Below are 20,579 nucleotides of genomic sequence, written 5' to 3'. Positions count from 1 at the left end.
GCTGTTCCCCTCCTGTGCCCCATTGCCTCCATCTGGGGGCACCTCCCGCACCAAGCAGGGGGTTCTCCTTGACCCCGCTCCCTCCCACCCCGGGGACTCCCAGGCCAGCACCGCGGGGACACGGCGGGAGCTGCAGGTGCCTGGCAGGCCCCGCTGTTTGTGCACCCCTGGGCGCTCCGCACAGCAGTTCTCCCGTTTGTTTGCTCTCGGCCTGCATCTCTGTAGGAAACGTTACACAGGCAATTAACGCCGGGGCACAAATTGCCTTTGCGTGCTGGAAGGGAGACTACGGGAGCGAGCGCACGCCTCGCACCCGCTCCAAGGTTCCGCGCCGGGTTTTCCGCCGCCCGCAGCGCCCGCCGTGCCCGCAGTGCCCCGGCAGCGGCCGCCGCGCCCCGGCACCGGGAAAACCCGGCCTGGAACCCGGCGGAGCGGGACAGCGGGAAAGCTGCGGGGGTGGCGAGGGGCGTGCGTGGCGGGGCGGGCGGGAAGGGGGGCTACCCGGGAGTGCTGCCCCTGCGGGTGCGCAGCGCCCGGGGTGCGCTCGGGCTTCCCATGGGATGGTACTGTGCGTGTGCGCGCCCCCGCGCGTGCGGACCCCCGTGCCCCCCCTGCGCGTGTGTCAGCCCGCGTGCTCCCGCACGAGGCCCCGCCGTCAGCGCCGCCCGTGTGCGCGGCCCCGGTGCGTGGGTGCGCGCATGTGGTCCCCCGCGTGTGGCACCCATCTGTGGTAGCGGGGTGCGTGTGCGGCACCGCCTGTGCGCCTGTGCGGGACTGCGGGTGTGGCACCGCGTGGGGCACACCCCGCGCGTCCCCGTCCCGTCAACGCAGCGGGGGGGGGGGGGGGGGGCACGCGTGTCCCACGGGTGTCACCGCGCCGCTGCCCGCCCGTGTCCCCAGCCCCAGGGGCCGTGCCGGGGCCGTGCCCCCCCGCTCCGTGCGCAGCACCGACGCCCCCCTCCCTCCCCCACCTCCCCGGCGGCTGCAGTTTCCTCTCCCGCCAGCAGCGAGCAGCAAGTGGATGCGCGATCGGGGCGCACACACACACTCGCACACGCACCCGCACACGCAGCGAGGCGCGCACCCCGCGGCAGGCAGGCAGGCAGCGGGCGGGCAGCACGGGCTCCGCGGGGCTGCCGGCCCCCGCCGCCGCATGCGGGCCCCCGCCGCCCCGCCGCCGTCCGCGGCCCCCGCGCCCGCCCCGCCGCCGCCCGCCGCCGTCTGATGAGCCGCGGGCCCGCCGCCCCGGGCTGCCGCCGCCCCGCCGCCCCGCCGCGCCCCGCCGCCCGCCACCATGTACCTGCACCCGGAGGCTGCCAGCGCAGGTGAGCCCCGCCGTGCGCAGCGCCGGGCACCGGGACACGCACACCGGGGCTCGCCGCCGCCCCCGCCCCCTGCCCGGCCCCGGCGCCGGGACCGGTCCGTGCCGCCCCCCGCCGGGCCACGGGGGCCGCTCACAGGCTGCGCCCCCCCCCCCCCCCCCCCGACACACACACCTTCCCGGCTGCGGCGCTGCCGGAGCGGCCGGTCGGGAGTTACGGTAGTTTGGGGACAAAGTCACCGCCGCCGCTTTCAAATGAGTCACCGCCCTGCAGAGCTGCTGGAGCCCCGGTGGCCCCGCTCGTTGCCCCCCACCCTCGGGGAAAGCCCCCGCCCGGGGACACCCCAGCCCGCGCGGCCAGCACCCCTTTCCCGGGGGAGCACCGTGGCGAGCCCCCGGGCTGAGCCCCCAGCCCCACTGGGTGCCGGCACCTGGACGAGCATCCAGCGGGCAGCGCGTCACCCCACTCCTCATCACCGGTCCCCTCCATCCTTCTGGGGGTCCCCAGCCCCGGTCCCCAGCCCCGTCCTGCTGCGCCTCCGCCTGCTGGGGTGGGCGAGTGGGGAAGGGGCTTTTCAGCGGTGCGGTTTTGCTGAGCTCATGCTCCGGAGGCAGCAGTCGGCCCCGTACCGAGAAATCTGGGACGCTGTCGGGGAGCTTTGGGGCACGCAGCCACCCGGTGAGGGCTGCCGAACTGGCGGCAGCCGGTGCAGCGAGGAAGGGATGCTGGCGGTGCGGTGCGGCTCAGCGGGGCCTGGCAGCCCTCACCTGCGGTGTCCCGGGGCCCGGGGAGCAGCCGCCGGCGGGCAGAAGGACGGCGTGTCCTGCGGTGGCGTGGGGACGTGCCGGCGGGGACGCGGGGGAGCACCGGCGCGGCTGCTGGTATCGCTGGGGTGAGCCGCAGGCGCTTGCCACAGCCAGGCCTGCAGGAGCCGGCAGGTTGGGGCAGCGCTGGGGACCTCCACACGCTGTCACCCACGGCAGGTGACAGCCTCAGTGCTGCCCGGCAGTTGGCAGCTCCAGACAAGCTGCCTTCGAGGGGAAGCTTCCACTTGCCCAGAGGCTGAGCACTCCGGGAGCAGCTTGGTCCCGTGCCGCCCCATCCCCACAACCCCGCAAGGATGCCCAGCGGGCAGGGGAGCACAGTACGGCACCGCCGGCTGCTTGGCCCAAGGTCACCCGGTGGGTCAGTGGCAGAGCAGGGACGCCAGCCTGTCCCCGCCAGCAGCGTGGCAGAGCTGCCCTTCCCTCCCGCTGCCCGAGATTGGCACCTGTGTTATTTCCCCTCTAAACTTTACATCTGCCGCCAGGTTGCCCCCCTGTGCCTTGCCCCTGCCCGACGTCCCCCTTGGTGTTCGGTGGCCCACCGACGGCTGGCTGTGTTGCGGCTGGCTACAAAGCAGAGCCTGAGCTCCTGGGGTTTGGGGGGGCAGACCCCCTCTCCCCGCTCCACAAGCCCCATGGTCCCTGGCTGCTGGGTCTCCCATCACGTGCAAGTTTTCCCACGTCACTGGCCGCGGCTGTGCTGTGGTGCCTGGGGCTGGGGGGTGCTGTGGTGAGGCCGGGGCTTTGTACACCCGGCTGGCAGCTCTCAGCTGGTGCCGGGACGCGGTCTGCTTCATTCACTCCTTCCCCCTGCCCCTGCTTTTCCTCCCATGCCGCTGCTCAGCCGTGGTGCCACGCAGGCACCGGATCTGTGCCCCACCGATGGAGGCTGGGAGGGCACTAGTGGCTCACACCCCCGCTGGCTTTGGCCAGAGCCAGGCATTTGCCACACCGCATCCCTGGGTGAGGCGATGCCTGTGCCCCTGCAAATCCCTGCCCGGCTTCTTCGGCTGGAGGCTGCTCTGTGTCACCGTGCGGGGGACAGTGACTGCGGCCCCCAGCACTGGCCGCGTTTCATGGAGGGAGAGGATGCCATGTGGGGAAATTTGGGAAACTTTGCTACCATCTGTGCCATGCTTTGCAGCCCAGGGAAAGGGGGCTTTGGGGGGCAAGGCGGAGCTCCGAGGTGATGCTGGGGGTGGGAGGTCTGGTTCCGGGGTGGGAGATGCCCGAGGGAGTCTGGTCTTGGCTGGCAAGAGGTGTTTGAAACTGGGACCGAGCCGAGGCGCTTCCCAAAGCAACTCCCTCCAGCTGGGTGGCTTTGCTGGGGGGCCATGGGGGACTGTGCTGCCAGCAGGGCCATTGCCTGTGCTACCCATGTCCCGTGATGTGTCAGGAGAGCTGTGGCTGAGTGCGAAGCAGAGATTGGGTCTGAAGACAAAGGTGCCCTCTGTGCCACAGCGATGATGTCCCCCACACCACCCACATGCACTGGGCAGCTCCCTCCTCCCTGCTGCAATGCAAGACCCCCCTGCTCCATCCTTGTCCCTGCGAGCTGTCCCCTCTCTGAGGAGGCAGTTGCACCTCAACAGCTTCATATTCTCAGTGCATCAAGCAGGTGCTGGGGGGGGGCTGGACCCCCCTGCCCCACATCCCCATGCTCCCAGGCTGCATTCCTGCTGGCCAGCCGGAGCATGCCGAGCAGAGCTGTGCCGCGGCGGACTCGCCGGAGGTGGTGAATCAATAACCAGGCAGCTGCCTGTTTTCCCCCAGCGCTGTCTCGGGGCGGGCGATGGAGAGCTCTGCGTGCTGGCGCGGCGAGCACCGGGGGCTGCAGGAGCAGGTTCCCAGGGCTGGGACAAAAGCTGATAACCCGATTCAAAATCAGCTGAAATACCCTGAGGAGTGAGGCAGGGGCCAGGCAGGGGGCTGGGGTGCGCGGGGAGCAGCTGGGAGGATGGGGGAAAGCACGACAGCCGGGGAAGGCAGACAAAGAGCAGAGGGCTGGCAGCGTGCAGGCTGGCCGGCCTCGCTGGGAGCCAGGCACCTGCTGCAGCCATGCGTCCCGCACGGCGCAGGCACAGCGCTGGCAGCTCCATTGCCCCCCCAGCCCTCTCATCCTGCTCAGGGCTGGGGTTCACCTCCCCGCCAGCCCCCAGCCCCTTTGCTGTGCTGGGAGCAGGCTCAAGCCCAGGGGATGGTCCTGCCTGCACCTCGGAGCATCATCTCCCATGGCCTCACCCTGTCCCTTTGTCCCCCAGTGGTCATGTCCCCCCTCCCCCCCCCCCCCCCCCCCCCCCACCAGCAGCTCCACCCCATCCTCGGTGGCACTGGGGTATCCATGCAGATGACGATGACCCTCCCAGGGTCTCACCGCTCCCTCCCCAGGGTCCTGCCTGCTCTTGCTCTCTCCCCACCACCTTCGACCCATTCAGCCTCCCTGTGCCCGGGGGGACACACACGCAGACGTGTGAGACACATGTCCCAGGGCCCTTGCACGACTAGGGGACAACAAGGACAAGGACTGGGGGCAACAGCCAGGCAGGGGGTCTGGCTGGGAGGTCTGCCTGATTTCCCACCGCACACCCCCACCCCCCCCGCCCCCGGCCACACCAAGGAGCAGGAGAGGAGCTGGAGGCGGCTTTCCACCGCCTGATCTCGCGGCTTTTCAGCCTGCTGGGGAAGGGCGGGGGAGCGGGGAATGAAGACAGATGCAGATAATATCGCTGCCACCCCCCGGCCCCTGGGGGCTCAGCTACAATATCTATTATAGATGGATTCAGCAGAGGAAGGGCTTTCGAAGAGCCACCAGCGTGGCCGGCGCGCAGGGACTGTGTGCAAAAGCAGAGCGGCAGCGAAAGCATCGAACGAGGGTCGAGCGGGTGGCCAGGCTCCCCGGGATGCATCTGGGGGGACTGGGGTGCATGTGTGGGCTCAGGGGGTGGTGGGTCAGGCTGTGCCAAGCAACAGGTCCTGCGCCGCTGTGGGTGCCAGCCCGGTGGTGGTGCAGGGGTGCTCTGCGCCTGACTGCGAGCTGGGGGTGTCCTGCGAGGACCCCATCCCCTCCCGGTGTCCCCGGGCAGCTCTGCTGGCAGCCCTGCTGCAGGAGGGAGAGGGTCACCTTGGGGGGAGTTAATGAGGTTTGACAGGGAAGCGACCGATCGCGCTGACGGAGATGAAGCCGGGGCAGTGGCGGAGGGATGGCACAACGCAGCAGCGCGTCTCCCTGCCCTTTTGAGTGGGGGACACTATGGGGACAGTCCTGAGGCGGCACTTTGGGGGGCTCTGGGCACCCCTGATATGAGGTGTGCACAGCCCTTCCCCTCCAGCTGGGTCTGTGGGACACTGGTGGCTGCGGGGTGGGGGGAGATGGGTGACCATCCCTGCTCCCCTGTGGGTGGCCATCCCTGCTCCCCCAGGGTCTCAGTGTGTGTGTCACTGGAGGATGCAGCCCAGGGACCAAGGTCTACAGAAGAGTTTCCATCACCCCCACTTGCCCCGGGCTCTTGGCCACAGCTCTGTGTCCCAGTCCTCCACCTGGGGCCTTCCTCTGCCCTTTATTCCTCTCCGCTGCCTCCTCTCTCCTCCACTACCAGCTGCGTTTCTCCATCTTCCCGTGTGTGCTCCTCTGGCCCTCCTCTTCCTCCCCCAGCTCTGCCAGCCCCTTGGTTTGGGGGTTGTGGCTGATCCTGAGCATCCCCCCAGCACTGAGCTGTCTGTGGGGCTCCTGTCCCCATGGTGGCCTTCCTGGCCACAAAGTTCAGCAGCAGCGGGGGTCCTGGGAGGCAGTGGCTGGGGGATGCTGCCTTGCTGGGGGGACAGGGAGCTGGGGAAGTAAGCTGGGGCTCATGGGGCTGGGCATGGCTGCATGGAGCCTGCTCGCTCCTGTCCCCCAGGAGCCTCTGGCTTTCTGCCTCCCTCTCTCCCGCTGTCACCAGAAGTGCCTGGGAATGATGGAGGGCCCTGGGGCGAGAGGCTAAGTGGTGGCGGCGGTGCGGCGGCACAAGAGCTGGCAGTGCAGCTCGGCATGAGAGCCCATCCTGCTCCTCCGTGCCTGCTGCCACTGCCAGGAGAGATTTCTGTGCCTGGGTCGTGTGGGGCTGGGGCTGCCTCTGGGGTGGGGGGTGATGCCCGGGGGCTACAGGGCACAGGCATGACCAGGACTGCAGGGCTCATGTTCTGGGGCAGAGATGACCTGGAGCAGGGGCTGAGCAGAAGCCAGCCTCGCTGGGGGATGAGGGGCATCACGAGGCTGTCAGGAGCAGGGTTTGAAATGGGGAGGGCGATGGGTGAAAACCCCATGGGACTCAGACGTGGGGGCAGAAAGTCCTTAGGGGGTCTGGGTGCTCCTCAGGAGGAGAGATGCAGTGGGGACCACTAGGCAGAGAAACCACACGCCTCTCCGGAAATCCTTAGCCAAAAATAGCCCCGCACCGGGGGAAGGAGCGCCTTCACTTGCCAAATTCTCCCTCCACTGCGAGCTTCTGCTTGCAACAGCCCGGAGGGGGTATGGGTGGCAGTCCCAGCTGGCGCTGGGGCCTCGCCCGAGGGTGCAGTGGGGTGTGCTGTGCCATGGGGCTGGTGGTGGTGATGTGCATGCGTCGCCCAGGGCCTTGTGGTGTCGCTGAGCAGCACGTGAACATGTGGTGCATGCAGCCGCACGCCGGCCACATACCGGAGCAGGGCAGAGGCACGGCTGCAGCGCGCCTGGGGGGGTGCAGGCAGGGGGATGCCGGCAGGCAGGGCTGCCCAGCGGGGGTCTTGGCAAGGCGCTGGGTGCCCTCAGCATCCTCTCCCTGTGACCCGGCTGATTCAGGGGCAGGTGCCAAGAGCAGCCACAGGGTGTCAGGAGCTCTGACTCACCTCTCCGTGGGGAGTCGTGGGCTGAACCCATCCGGATGGCTATGGCCCATGGTGGGAGGGTGAGCCCTGCCACGCTGGTGCACCAACTGCTGCGGTGCCCGCTGGCCTTGGGTAGGGCTGTGTGGCTGAGGCACAACCCCAGTGCCATATCCACACCAGGAGCAGGGACTTGCTCCGTGAAGGTGGTATGAAATGAAACCTGGGTGCATGAGGGACCCGTCCCACCCTCTATCACATGAATTTCTTGCTCTGCCCATCACCATGGTGCCAGGGCCCGAGGGACACATCCATGCATGGCGATAGGGTGGGACAGGGGATGTCCAGCTGCACCCTGAAGGAGCCGTGTGCTGTTTGAGGAGGGTGTCCCCCTCCTGCAGAGCCCATGTGGCAGGGACAGTGCAGTGCTTCTGCTGGGCCTGGATGCCTTGGCATCACTGCAGCACCAGGCACATGGGTGCTGGGGGAGAGGTGCCCCCACGGGGAGCAACTCACTGTGCCTGGCACCAGCCGGCCCATCCCGTGGGGTCGCTGGCAGAGGAGGCAGCACCACGCTGGGGGTCGGTGGCAGTCCTGGGGGTCTGTGGCAGTCCGGAGGCAAATCCCCCAGGGCAGGCAGCTCGGCATGGAGGAGGCAGAGACAGACAGATTGACAGCTCCGGGGGATGGACAGATGGCTGGATGGAGAAGCAGATGTGTATGAGGGATGGATGGATGGAGAGATTGATGGATGTGTTGGAGAGGGGGACGCACAGATAGACAGACAGATGCACAGATGGAGAACAGACGCCTGTTCCCTTCCCTCTCACCCTGGGCATGCCTGGGGTGCTGAGCTGTGGTGCTGCACTGGTCCTCTCCCCTGAGGCTTGTCTGACGATGGGACACTGGCCAGGACCCCGCCGGGGCAGCGGGACAGCCATGAAGCTCCCAATGTCCCCTGCTGAGCAGCTTGTAGACACACAGCCCCCAGCAGCCCCTGAGCAAGTGGCGCCGCTGGACCCAGCCATCTCAGCCCTCTAGCTTGCCAGCTCTGCGGCCGCCCGGTTCTGCCCCATGGCATGCCAAGCCTGGCTCAAAGCAGCCCCAAAATCCCCATCGGGTTTTTTCCAGGGATGACAGCACGGCCTCGTTCCTGCTCAGAGGTTTTGCATCCCGGCAGCCCCTCTGTGCCAAGCCCCTCTCCCTCCACCTGTGCTGATGACATGAGCTTTGCCTGCCTGCTCTGCCCACTGGGCAGCCCCGCCGTGGTCCTGCCCTGCTCCCACCCGCATTGCACCCGGGATCCTGCACAGGAGTGAAAGCTGCAAATTCACAGCTTTTCAGCTGCAACCTAAAAATAAGAGGTTTGGGAAATATCTAGCAAATGAGTGGGAGGATGAGAAGAGGAGGAATTAATGGCCTGGTGCCAGGCAAACAGCATCTGGGAAGCCCCGGCGTGGCAATGTGACCGCCTCGCTCCCCGCCCAGCCGCCCTCCGCCACGACACGGCCCTTCCGTGGCACAAGGGGATGTTCTCATGCCACATGGGGCAGGATCAGACCCCCTCTTATCCCCCACTCCACAACGTTGCCCCATCCCCTTCCCAGTCCCATCATCCCCATTTGGGCTCAGCGTCACATCCCACCTGGCTCAGCGGCTTGCGGTGGCTCACAGCAAAATGTGGTGGTGGGGATGCGCTGCTTGCTTGGCACCTTCTCCCGCTCCCCCCTCCCTGGGCACGCACGTGTTTCCGCTGCCGGTCTGGCGAGGCAGCCAGCGCCGCGGGCTGGCACACCGGGCACCCGCTCGGTGGTGGCAGGCGGCTTGGCACACGGAGAAGTTTCTCTGCGTGGAGCTGTGGTGTGCTGGCTGTGGGGAGAGGCTTTGATCGTCACTTCCAGAGAGCACAGCGGGTGGCTGGGGCTGGGGGGGGCTCCACACAGCTTTGATTTCTTCCCCAGGGTACTTTGCATCGATGGGTCTCACTGCTGGGCCAGGGCAGGTGGGAGGAGGCGAGGGGAGATGGGGCTGGAATACCAAGCAGCTGCAGAGAGATGCTGTGCCCACCTGAAACTGGGCACTGCAGGCTCTGCACCCAAAAATATGGCCCTGAGAGCCTGGCCAGGGCTGTCCTCACCGAGGCACCTGTGGAGAGGTCAGCACCAGCCCCAGTGCCAGCAGATGCTGTCGGTTTGTGCCCACTGCTCATCCAAAGCGCTTGGGCACTTGCCATTCCATGAAAGAGATTTCCAGCCTGACTGTGCTGTGCAAGAGCCTTTTGCTTCGGAGAGCGGCCAGGAGCTTACACCCTCACCTGGGTGCCCCTTGCAGGTGCTTTGCCCTCCCGGCGCTGCTGTGTGCCAGGGCGGGGAGTGCTGCTCCGGGGCTGAGGGCTTTGGTGCAGGTCAGTGGTGGAGATTTGGGGATGATGGGGAAGCTGTCAGTCCAGTCTGAGTGCCAGGACAGGCACAGGGAGACAGGGCATCTCTGCTACCAGGGAAGGTGATCGGCGGGGAAAAGGGGTGTAGCTGCCTTGAGTGTGCGGGTCAAGCGATGTCTGTCATGGAGAGCTGAGTGTGCACAGGGCCACCAAGATGTGCAAAGCCACCGAGATGTGCAAAGCCACCGAGGTGCACAAAGCCACTGAGATGCACAGGGCCGTTGAAGTGCACAACGCCGACAAGACAAGGGCCAAGGCCAGGGGGGAGATGGGAGCAGGCTGAGGCACTTCGGGGTGTCCTCAGGTTGGGCTGCTTGCGCAGGGGTGCCTGGCTCTGCCGCAGCACCAACACCCACCGCCACCCCGGCGTGGGGCTGCCTCCCTGCACGTTGCCGGTGCCAGCACTCAGCTGCATGTCGAATCCGTTGGCATCAGCAGTTCTTGCCGTGAGCGCCTTGTCTCCGCCGGGCCGATCTTACAGGATCTGCGGCTTACACACTGCTTAGGGAAGCATAATCCCTCTTGGATTTCTGCGCCTCTTGCTTGTGCTCGGGTCGGGTTTTGAAGTGTTTCCTCCACAGCCACAAAGGCCGGAGCTCACTCGCACTCCAGAGGCAGCTAATCCTGCGCCTGCAGGAGCGGCGGCTTACGGAAGATGAGCACATGGCGGCACGCTGCCACTGCCCCTGCCAGCCCCAGCTCCCCAGCACCCCGGGGGGCCGTGGGCACAGGGGGCTCCAATGGGTACTGGAGGGAGACCTGCTTGGCCACCCGTGAGGGTCCTCCATGCCAAGGTGCAGGCTTGTGGGAGGGGGTTTGCCACGGGGACCCTCTCCCTGCATGCGGGGACCCTTTTCCCTGGTGTGGGGATCCTCTCCCCCAGCGCAGCCGGCTGCTGCTCATGTGGTGCCACACAAATCCCACGCTGAAGAGCTGCGGCGCTAACGAGGCAGGTAATCCCCTCATCAATAACCGGCTGTAAAAGTGGAATTATATCCCATCAAGTGACATTGAATACTGATGAAAGAGCTGCAGGGCCGCGCCGCCTCCCTTCCCAGCCTCCGCAGCCATCCCCTGCTCTGCCGGCAGGCGCGAGGGGCTGGGGAGCCCCAAGCCCTGGTGCCCTCACAGCGCTTCAACCCCTTAACATTCTCCAAGGGCGGATGAGGGGTCTCCAGCTCACGGAGCAGCCCCTTGCTGTGCTCTTGGGATGAGGCAGGACCAGCGAAGGGCAGGGGTGATTTAAGGGGGGGGCATGTGGCTGCAGGGACTCCAGGGCAGGGGTGTGGACCCCCCCAGTGTGTGGGGCTGAGGTCCCAGCACCACCATCTCGCATGCTCTTGGCTGTATCCACACCAGCAGAGCAGAGATTTATGTGAGCAGTGGGGAAGGAGGAGGCAGAGACAGTGGTAAACAAGCGCCGTGTTTTTCACCCGTTCTCAGGGCTGTGTCCCCATGCATACCATGGTCACACAACTCCCAACCATGTGTCCCCCCAACCCCTCTGTACCCTGTGTCCAGGGCCACCTGCCCCACAGCATCCTCACGCCAAGCATCCCAACCACAGAGCTGATGCTGCTGGCCTGGGGACCTCATGCAATGCCCCAGGGCAGGGACTCAGGGCTGGGGACAAGCCAGGAGCTCTGATCCACTCAGCTTCTCTAATTAACTAGTGCTAATTGCCCGGAAAACGAGTCATTCAAATTGTGCTGAGGGCAGCAGCACCCTGGGGGCCAGCATCTCTCCCCGAGCCCTGGGGACATGGCCAGCACGGGCTGAGGGACATGTGTCCCTGCTGGGGAGGGTTGGCACCAGCCTGTGCACAGGGACCCATGTGGCTGAGCCTGGAGGCCACCGGGGACTATGAGCCATGCCATCCGTAAGCCCCCAGCATCGCAGCGCGGAACCCACCAGGAGCCTCCCCGGTCACCCCCGGTGTGACCAGCAGCTCCACCGGGTGATGCCAGGTTTGGTGCTGTGGTGGCAGCTTGGCACGGGAATTTGGCTGGGGGCAGGTACAGCACATGGGAGCTGGCATGCACCAATGTCCCTCTTCAACCCCTTCGGTGGCAGGGCCCAGACACCGCGCTGGATTGCTCCTTCCTGAGCCGGGTTAATCCCTCATTTGTGCCGTGGCAGCACCTCTGCAGGCAGCATGCGCCCCTTCCCCTCACCTTCTCCCCTTTGATTTCCCTCTCACCATAGTACACTGGGGAGGAATTTGACCTGCAAGGACCAAAGCACCTCTTGAAGCTCCAGGCTAAGCCTGGAGGGGTTGCGGTGGGTGTCACTCACCGCTGTGTCAGCATGCACGGCAGCCAGGCAGGGCACCCTGCTTCGTGTCACAGTGTCCCCAGGCACGGGGCTGTGGGGAGCACCATGGGGGGAACCAGTGCTTGCGGGGGGCAGAGGAGGGCTCACCCCCATTCCTAGCCTCACCAGCCTGCCCAGTTACCCTGTGTGCTGAACATCCCAAGGGGGGCTGCCCCAGCCCTCCCCACCAGCACAGCTGCTTTATATCCCCCCAGCAGCTTATCTAGCTGGGGTTTATAAATGTTTGAAATTAAGGGCTGGTCCCAAATTCCCTACTAGGCAACAGTTGCTAAGCAAGTTTTATACACAGGCTTCTCGTGACCGAGGAGCAGTGGAGGAGCCCCCCTCGCTGGGTTTGGATGGAGGGAGCACGTGTGCCAGCTGCCTGTGCTGCTGCCGGGGCGCTGGCCATGGCCCAGGAGCCAGGACACCCCCAGCCCTGTCCCCTGAAGACCCCCGGGATAACTTCATCACCTTCCTGCCCCCTACATCCCGCTCTGGCAGGGGCTCAGTGCCGGCCACATGGCTGCTTAAGGGGCTTTTATAAAATTCCCCTTTATTGCCATCATCCATTTACTTCTCTTTTTTTATTCTGCCGGAGACCGTGGGGCTACAGGTCTGCACCCATCTGCACACCAGGGCGGGAGTAGGGTGCTGGTGGCACCAGGGACCCCCCCACATGCCAGAGGGATGCCTGCGCCCCGGTCCAGCTGCCCAGGATGCTCTGACTCACGCCAGCCTCTGAGCCACTGGCAAATTTCATTACAATAACAAGGTCTGCGGGCAAATTAATTATTAACAATTATTGTTTAATATTTATATTGCAGTACAGCTCCAGGCGAACTGCTTTGGCCTCGCCGCTTCCCACTGCCAGCTGTGGCTCGAACGATGGCCTGTCCCAATCCCCGGATGCAGAGCTGGCTGTGGGGTTCCCACAGGGATGCTGTTGGGGGTTCCTGCCAGGAGACAGGGCTGAGCTGGGCTGGGGGTCCCGCTGGACCCCCCTCAAGCCACCTTGGGTCCATACTCATCCTCCCACAGTGCCAGGGCCACCCTGTTTGCTGGCAGCATGGCCATGGGCTCAGAGCCTGAGGCGGGACTGCTGGATGCCGGGGACACCCAGTGCCGGGGGGGGGCAGGCAGGTCTCTTGGGGGCCGGTGAGGGGGTTTTCCTGCCCATAGGGCTGGCTGGGTGCAGGGCAGGAGCAAGGTGGGTAGGAGATGCCTGCCTGGCCGTGTAACCATCCCCAGTGCCCATGGAGGGTGATGCTGGAGCAGCAGAGGGGTCCACCCCCACTTTTGGGATCCCCAGGATTGTCCCTGTGGCCAGGCTGGGGAGAATCCTGCTGCCTGATCCCCTCCCCAGAAGCCCCCGCCCCTGCCAAGTGCCTGCACTGCCCTTTGGGGTGAATCCATGTGGGTTTTGGCTGACCCAGAGGGGACCACTAAGGTGGGGTGGCTGCAGGGCACTGATGGAAGGGGCACAGATCCAGCAAGGAACTGACTGGCTTGTCAGGAGAGAATGGAAAAGGGGAAGGGGATGGGATGGGGAAGGGGAAGAGTATGAAGTTGCAAGGATGGGGATGGGCATTAGGAAGGCAAAGAAGAAGGGAAAGAGGAAAGGGGAAGGGATGGACAAGGGGAAGGGTTGGCAATTAGGAAGGCAAAGGGGAAGGGGAAGCAACACAGAACAGCCATGATGCTGCGATACCGCAGCAGGAGGTGTGTGCTGATGCTGTGACCTTTGCCGGACATGCCAGCACTCCCAGGGTGCTGGCAGAGATTAAAGCCTTTGCTCGGCTCCAACCTGGGCTCCCGGGGAGTGCTCATGGCCAGGGCTGGAGGCCACGGCACGCAGTCCCCTGGGAGCCCAGAGTCCATGGAGCTGGGGGCTGTCGTACAACAGTGATGGAGCCTGTTAGTTGGACCATATTCCCCACCTTTGCCCACCCCGTTCTGGCCCAGCTCTCCCTGGGTGCTCATGCAGGGTGCTGTACTCATGCCCATGCCGGGGACACCCCCAGGTGCGGGGCTGACCCTGTCCCTGTCCCCTGGCTGAGTGGCAGCTCTGCTCTGCTCCTCCACAGGGGCTCCCTCCCGCGACGTCCTCCTCGTCTCAGCCATCACCACCGTCAGCCTTAGCATCACCATCGTACTCTGCGGGATCTGCCAGTGGTGCCAGCGCAAACTGGTAAGTGCCCCTGTGCTGGGGGGTGCCTGGGGTTGGGAGCAGGCACAAGGCATACCTCCTTCCTTCCCGGGGTCCTGGGGTGCATTGGGATGTGGGTCCTGGCCACCCTCTGTCCGTGGGTGATGGCTGGGGCGGGGGGTCCTGATGGGTGGGGGGCAGTGCCCGCTGTCGGGATAGCGAGGTGCGCGGCTGCCAGTGGGCAGAGGCAGTTGCTGTGAGTGGTTTCTGGTGGGTGCCGGCTGCAGCTTTTATTTTGCTCTTTAGGAGATGTGATAATTAAATGTTTGGGCAAAACTGTTTGTGCAGCATAAAGGGAAGTTTCCAAATACATATATACATATATTTGCGACAAGCAGTAACGATCTGGCCCCTGTCCTGCTGGGCACACTCCTGCCTGGAAGAGCCCGGTGGGAAGGCAGCCAGCCTGTCCCTGGCAGCACCAGGCACCGTGAGCCGTCCCTGCCGCCTGCTGTGCCCCCCATGCCAGCCCCCAGCCCCCCAGGCCACCCGGCTTCCCCCCCTGACCCCCACTGTGGCAGGGGGGCCTTTGGCTTGGGACAGCACTCCTTCCTGCCCTGCCTCCTTCCTCCTTCTCCTCCTCTCCCTGGAGCAGCCCAGCACCAGGGTCCGGCCACGTGCTTGGCCACATTTCCTTTGCCATCAGATCCAAATCTGGGTCAAATGCTGCGATGGTGGCAGCAATTCCTCTGCAGGAGATGCCCACCCTGGCGGTGCCGGTGGCTCTCCCCAAGCCGTGGGAAGGCAGCTCTCCCCTGGGAAGGGAAGAAGGGGTCCAGCTGGGGACGAGGCAGCGTGAGGGCGGTGGGAACCACCATGATGTGCGGAGAGGGGAGGTAGGTGGGAAGGGGCTTCCAGGCCTGGCTGGTGCCACCCCAGAGAGGGCAGGCTGGAGCAGGAGGTGGCGGAGGGCTGGGCGCTGGGGAGGAGAAGGGATGGTTGTGCTGAGGGATGAAGCTGGCAGGGGAACAAACAAGTATAAATCGTGCAGGAAGGCATTCAGGCTGCAATTTTACAACAGAAGGGAAAGGCGCGTCCCGGCCGGCCCTCAACAGCGCATGGAGCTGGAACGGCTGAGTGGGAACCACGGCCAAACCCTCTGGGCGGCTGCCGGGCTGGCCCCAGGCTGTGCTCGCACGGCAGCCCTGGGCTGACTAGTGCCAGGAAAGTGGGGGCCAGCAGCCGTGGCTGCCATGTCCCCACAGGCCCTTTACCATGGCCGGCTGGGGACAACGCTGAGCATGTGGCTCAGGGCTGACTCCCTCCATGATGGCCCACGAGTTATCTGAGGGGTTGGGTATCCATGCAGCTTCCAGCAGGATTAGCCCATGGGCATGCAAGGGGATCCAACATCCCTGCAGCTCCCAGCAGGATTAGCTCATGGGCATGCAAGGACATCAGGCATCCCTGCAGCTCCCGGCAGGACAAGCCCGTGGCTGCCCAAGGACACCTGTGCTGAGGGCGCAGGGAGTCCTTTGGCGCAGCACTGCCAAGGAGACAGCCTCGTGCAGAGGTGACGAGGCTGGGGAGGAGGAGAAGGGAGAAATACTCCGTTCCATGGGCAGGCTGCGTGCGGGGCTGGCTCCTGCAGAAGGGATGCTGATGGGTCCAAGGCCACCATGGTGGGAGAGCTGGTCCGCAACCCCAGCCTGCTCCAGCAGCTGCTCCCATCCCACCTCAGCCTCCCCACACCTGTGTGGAGCAGCCTCTGCTCCTAATTGTTTGCTAATTGGCATTAATTATGCTCTTGTCCGCCCTGGATCGGAGCAGCATGCTGAACCTGCCGTCGGAAATCACAGTGAAGTGCCCTGATTACAAGCCCCAGTTAGGAGCAAGCGCCTGCTTCATTATCATATGGCAGCTCTTCCCTTTCAGTGGGGAAGGTGAACTCAATTAATTCAGGTTCAATTAATCCTAAAATTACCTGCTTCTCCCCCAGTGAGGCCGTGGAGGGGTGTGCAAGCGGTGACTGCTGCTCTGCCTTTGGGGTGATGCAGGGCATGAGCCCCCTGCCTGCCTTCCAGCCTTTTGGGGATGGTGCCCAAGAGCCAGGGCGGCCATGCCAGTGTCTCCCCTGTGCCTCTACTGCTTTGTGAGGGCCCAGGGATGAAGCTATCAGGAGTTTTGCTGCCCAGCTTGGTGGGATGGAGCCCATCGACCAGGAGGCTGTAAGGGAAAAGGGCAAAACCCAGGTCAAACCCTTCAGATGATGGAGGTGCAGCCCTGGCAGCTCCCATCCCCATCCTCTGCTGCGATGCTCTGCGGTGCAGTGGGGGTCTCCCTGCTGCCCCCTGACTCTTCTCTCCCTCTCCTCACCACAGGGTAAGCGTTACAAGACTTCCCTGGAGACTGTGGGAACTCCAGACTCCAGCCGAGGCCGCAGTGAAAAGAAAACCATCAAGTAGGTGCCAGGGTTGCGGGGAGAGGGGCAGGGGGCTGTGGTGCCAGGAGCCTCTTCACCCACGGGTCCGGCACAGCCGCAGCCTACTCAGCACCCTGCCCTCTGCCACACACTGTCCCCTGGTCGTGGGTGCCCTGCCCGCGTGGGGACCCGTGCTGGATTGGTGCCGCCCCCAGTAGCAGCAGGGAGGTTCCTCTTTGGGGACAGAGGTGGCCATCCCTCTGCTCCCAGGGAGGAGGGTCCATGCAAAGCACAGCCCTGGCAGAGCGAGTTTGGCAGCAGCTGCTTGCCCAGCTCTGTCCCGGGAGCAGCGAGGGCTGCTGGGGACACCAAGCGATGGGTGGTGCCCACCATCCTACCAAAGCATTGCCAATCCCTGCTCCTCCTGCAGCTGCTTGCGGGATGGGATGGTTGCCCTGGTTGGGGTGGACATGTCCCCAAGTCCCCCAGCCCCAGTGGCAGAGGGGCGCTGGAAGACTGGGAGAGCTGGCAGACCTCTTCAGGTACCCCTCCTGGCTCACCCACCGAGTCACGGGCATGACCAGATGGAGCCATGGGGACCTCAGCATGGGTAACCCGAGGTCTGGGCATGCAGGGCCTGAGCCCTGCCCCACTGGTGGAGCCCCCCCGGCCCTGCTGCCTGCATGGCTGGCACGGCTCTGCAGACCATGGGCATTGGGTTGGGGATGCCATGGGGAAGGGAGAGCGGAGCTGGGGCCTCTCACGGTGCTGGGTAGGGAGTAAGGGGGGAGGTGTGTGGCAGCCATCACGGGCTCTCCTGGGCACCCCAGCTCTGCCCTCTGCACCCATTGGCACCCCGCAGGACTCCTGCGAGGAGCCAGGGCCAGGCTACCAGGAAGAAAATAGCCCCTGCCTGGAGTAAGACTATTGCAAACCTCCTCTCTTGGCTGGCCTGGCCTCCTGCCCAGGGTGTTATTGGGGTGCAGGCGTCTGGGGCTACCTTGGGCACCCCTCCACCCAGGCACAGCCTGGCCAGCTGCTCCTGGCCACACCAGGGCTGCCCATGCCCAGCTGGGACTGGAGTGGGAGGCACATCCCCTCCCACTGGCACAGCACAGGTGGCTCTCCCTCCCCAGCTCTGGCACCATCCCTGCAGCTGGGCTCAACCCGGAGCCTCAGGTGGGCATGAGGGGCGTGAGGGCTGGGCACTGGCGACTTTTCAAGACCCCAGCACTGGTGGGGAGCTGCTTGGCTCCACAGCCCCAGTGCACAGCTCGGGCCAGGCCATGGGGTGCTGCGGACAGCTTGCCGGGGCCAGGAGGTTCAGGCTTCAGACTGGTTCGGCAGGAGGGGACCTGGAGGAGTCTCCAGCATACAGTAGCATCACAGTTAACCAAGCAGCGTGCGCTTCCAGGATCCAGCTGCTGAGGAGGCGAGGACGCACAGACGTGGGTGCTAAGGATGCACGGACACGTGTGCCAGGGATGCCGCGCCAGCACCGCACTCGCTGGCACCTCTCTAACCCTGTACCATCCTTCTCTCCTTCCCAGCCAACGGAGCCACCTGCTCCTGTCTCTCCGCAGCTCTGCCCTGCTCCCTCCGTCCATCCATCCGTCTCTGTGTGTGTGTGTGTGTGTGTGTTGGTGTCCGAGGGGTGGGCGGCCGCGCGCCCTGTCTCTCTCTGCAGGATCCCGGCGCTCCGGGGGCGGAGGGCTGCTTTTCCTCCCCTCTCACAGGAATTCAGCTTCTCTCTCTTGTATTTCCCTTTTCTTTCTCCCCTGGTCTCCGGCCGCTGTAGCGATCTAGACAGAGACTTTTGGAATAACAATGACAACACAGTGCAGCAGAAATGGAGCTCCTACCCTCCCAAGGAGTTTATACTAAACATTTCACCTTACGCCCCGTATGGTGATCCGCGGCTTTCCCTCAAGTGAGTCTCTCCTTACCGGGTTTGCTCCGTGTAGTGAGTATATGGGCAGCACCCACTCGCCTTCTTCCTCCTTGCCCTCCTCCTCCTCCTGGGCTCCCTGCACGCCACCCCATGGGCAGCCCCATGGAGACGAGCAACCCCTCCCTCCCGCTCCCCCGGGGGCAGCTGGGGCCGCGGCGGGTCCCCCCACCCCGTCGCGGTGGCGCAGGATGGGGTTGCGCGTTGGGGGCACCCCCTCGGCGCGGGGATGGGTCCCCCCCGGGGCTGGGCTGCCGGCGAGCGGGACCCCCCCCCCCCCGACCCTCGCCCTCCTTCCCCCTTTATTTTGGATGGTTTTGCCAAGGCCCCCGCGCACCCCTCTGGCCAGGACCCCTTTTCTTTTGCAGTGCTGATGTCTCTCTCTCTCTCTCTCTCTCTGTCCGTCTCTTGTCTGTCTGTCCCCCTCTGGCTCTCTCCCCCTCCCCTCGTACCCACCACCCCTATCAAACGGCTCCCCCCCCTCCATGTCCGTCCATCTGTCCGTCCGGCTCCCTTTTTGTCTGTCTGGGGGGGTCTGGCCACCGGCCTGGCCCAGTGGCTCTCTGTTATCAGGGGCCAAGCTGACGGCGTCGGCCGCTGCGGGGTTGGCGGGGGAGCGTGACGGCCGCCCTGGGGAGAAGCAGCGGCTCGGCGAGGACGGCATGAAGAGCAGCATCTCTGCCCACAGCGAGCCCAGCGCGGGGAAGGCGGCACGCGGCCGCTGGCACACAGTGCAGAGCCACTTGGCCGCAGGGAAGCTCAGCCTGTCCAAGTGAGTGAGCACACATGGTCCGGCACGGCACCCCGGCACGGACCCCCACCATTGCCAGCGTGCCCGGGCACCCGCTCCCCACTGCGGGCTGCGCTTGGACGGGGGCCACCAAGAGACCCCCCGGCCCACCATGCCGAGGGAGGCGAGGAGCTGCCCAGGCCCCCCGTGGTGTTTCGGCAGCATGTCAGCTGGGGGGAGTGGAGGAATAGGCTGAGGGGCTCAAGCCCCAGCTGGGCAGGAGGAGCGCCTTTGGGTGCTCCAGCGCCAAAGGTGGCTTTGCTCAATGCCGATGAAAAGTGCCTTGGCACCGCCGGTGAGGCTCTCCAGGGCAGCTGGCACCATCTTGGTGATGGCCCAAAGGCATGAGCTGCTCTGCCATGTCCCCATCCCTGGGATGTGACCATCAGGGATGGTGCGGGGCATCGCTAGCCTCTTTCCTTTGTGGCACTCCCCTGACCCACGGCACAGCCATGAGACCTGGCGCTGGCACCTCACTTGTGGCTCCACCAACCGACGCTGGGCGACACTTGGGGAAGATTGGTGGTTTATCAGATTTAAGGGAAAACCTGAAGTTTTGTCACACTCTGCAGGGCTCATGGCCCAGGCAGGCTGGGTGGGGGTCTCGGCGAGACCCTCTGCTGCTGGCAGTGACCATAGCTCTGTGGGGGGAGATGGAGGTAGTTTATATGGCTGTGGGCTTCGTCCTGTATTACTGGGCTCTGGTTCGGTTCCCCACGCTGGGACGCAGCAGCCCCTGGTTGTGCGGCAACCCAAGTGCTGTGCTCGTGGCTGAATAGCCAGTAGGTCCTGGCAGCGGCCTCAGCATCCTTGGAGAGCTCGGTGGCAACGGCAAAGGCACTTCCCAAGGCTGGCGTGCCTTGTCCCTGCTGCTGCTTCCAGCTTCATCAGTGGGAAGAAAACCTTTTCAAAAGAGAAAGGCCAGTCCTACCACCTTGGACAAATCCCAAATGCCTCCTGGGGGCCCAAAGATTGGTATCGCTGCTGTTTGGAGCCACAGCTACCCATTTGGCATGATGCTGGTGTGCTCCGGCTGGGCTGCTGGAAAGCGAGAAGAAGAGGCGAGGAAGAGGGGGAGCTGCGCAGCCTTCAGCCATACCCAGTCTCGGCGGCGAAGTGAAACCTGCCAGGAGCCCGCGCTCCTCTGGCATGATGTGCGAAGGCCGGCTAAGAAAAGGCATCGCGCAGCTGCCGTGCCGAGAGCCACAGACGCGCGCCCGCGCGCCGCTCGGCACCTCCACTCTCACTGACTCACAGCCGGGCTGCACTGGCAGCCGTGCCATGCCAGCGTGGGGACGGGCTCTGCTGCCCTGCCTGGTCACCTCAGAGCCTGGAGGGGCCGGGGCCAGACAGACGGACGATGGATAGACAGCCGCTGCAGCACGCTGGGCTGGCACAGGAGGCAAGGGCAGGGTTAAGGGGATGTGGAGGCTGCTGGTGAAGCTTCCTCCCTTTCAGCATCTCTTTTGCGCAGAGTCTTCGGGTCTGGGGTCTTCAGGGGGGGCTGTTCTGGGGGCTGGCTGCTGTACCGC

At 65.0% G+C, this 20,579-nt stretch overlaps 1 protein-coding gene across 4 annotated transcripts in view; it reads left to right on the top strand.

Annotated features, from left to right (window-relative positions):
• The first annotated feature begins 1,058 nt into the window (after positions 1–1,058).
• Positions 1,059–20,579, top strand: part of SYT7 (synaptotagmin 7) — a 31,348-nt gene continuing 11,827 nt past the window's right edge. The window contains exons 1-5 of one of the 4 annotated variants that reach the window (XM_055813361.1): positions 1,059–1,325; positions 13,826–13,929; positions 16,269–16,348; positions 18,108–18,239; positions 18,814–19,029. In XM_055813361.1, the coding sequence (XP_055669336.1) occupies positions 1,295–1,325; positions 13,826–13,929; positions 16,269–16,348; positions 18,108–18,239; positions 18,814–19,029 (563 nt within the window). In that variant the 5' untranslated portion in view covers positions 1,059–1,294. The remainder of the gene's footprint in view (positions 1,326–13,825; positions 13,930–16,268; positions 16,349–18,107; positions 18,240–18,813; positions 19,030–20,579) is intronic. The other 3 variants (XM_055813364.1, XM_055813363.1, XM_055813365.1) reach the window with 3 other exon arrangements.

The sequence above is a fragment of the Falco peregrinus genome, chromosome 9 (assembly GCF_023634155.1).
Source record: "Falco peregrinus isolate bFalPer1 chromosome 9, bFalPer1.pri, whole genome shotgun sequence".
Lineage (NCBI taxonomy): Eukaryota > Metazoa > Chordata > Aves > Falconiformes > Falconidae > Falco > Falco peregrinus.
This window is presented reverse-complemented; position numbering and strand designations above follow the sequence as displayed.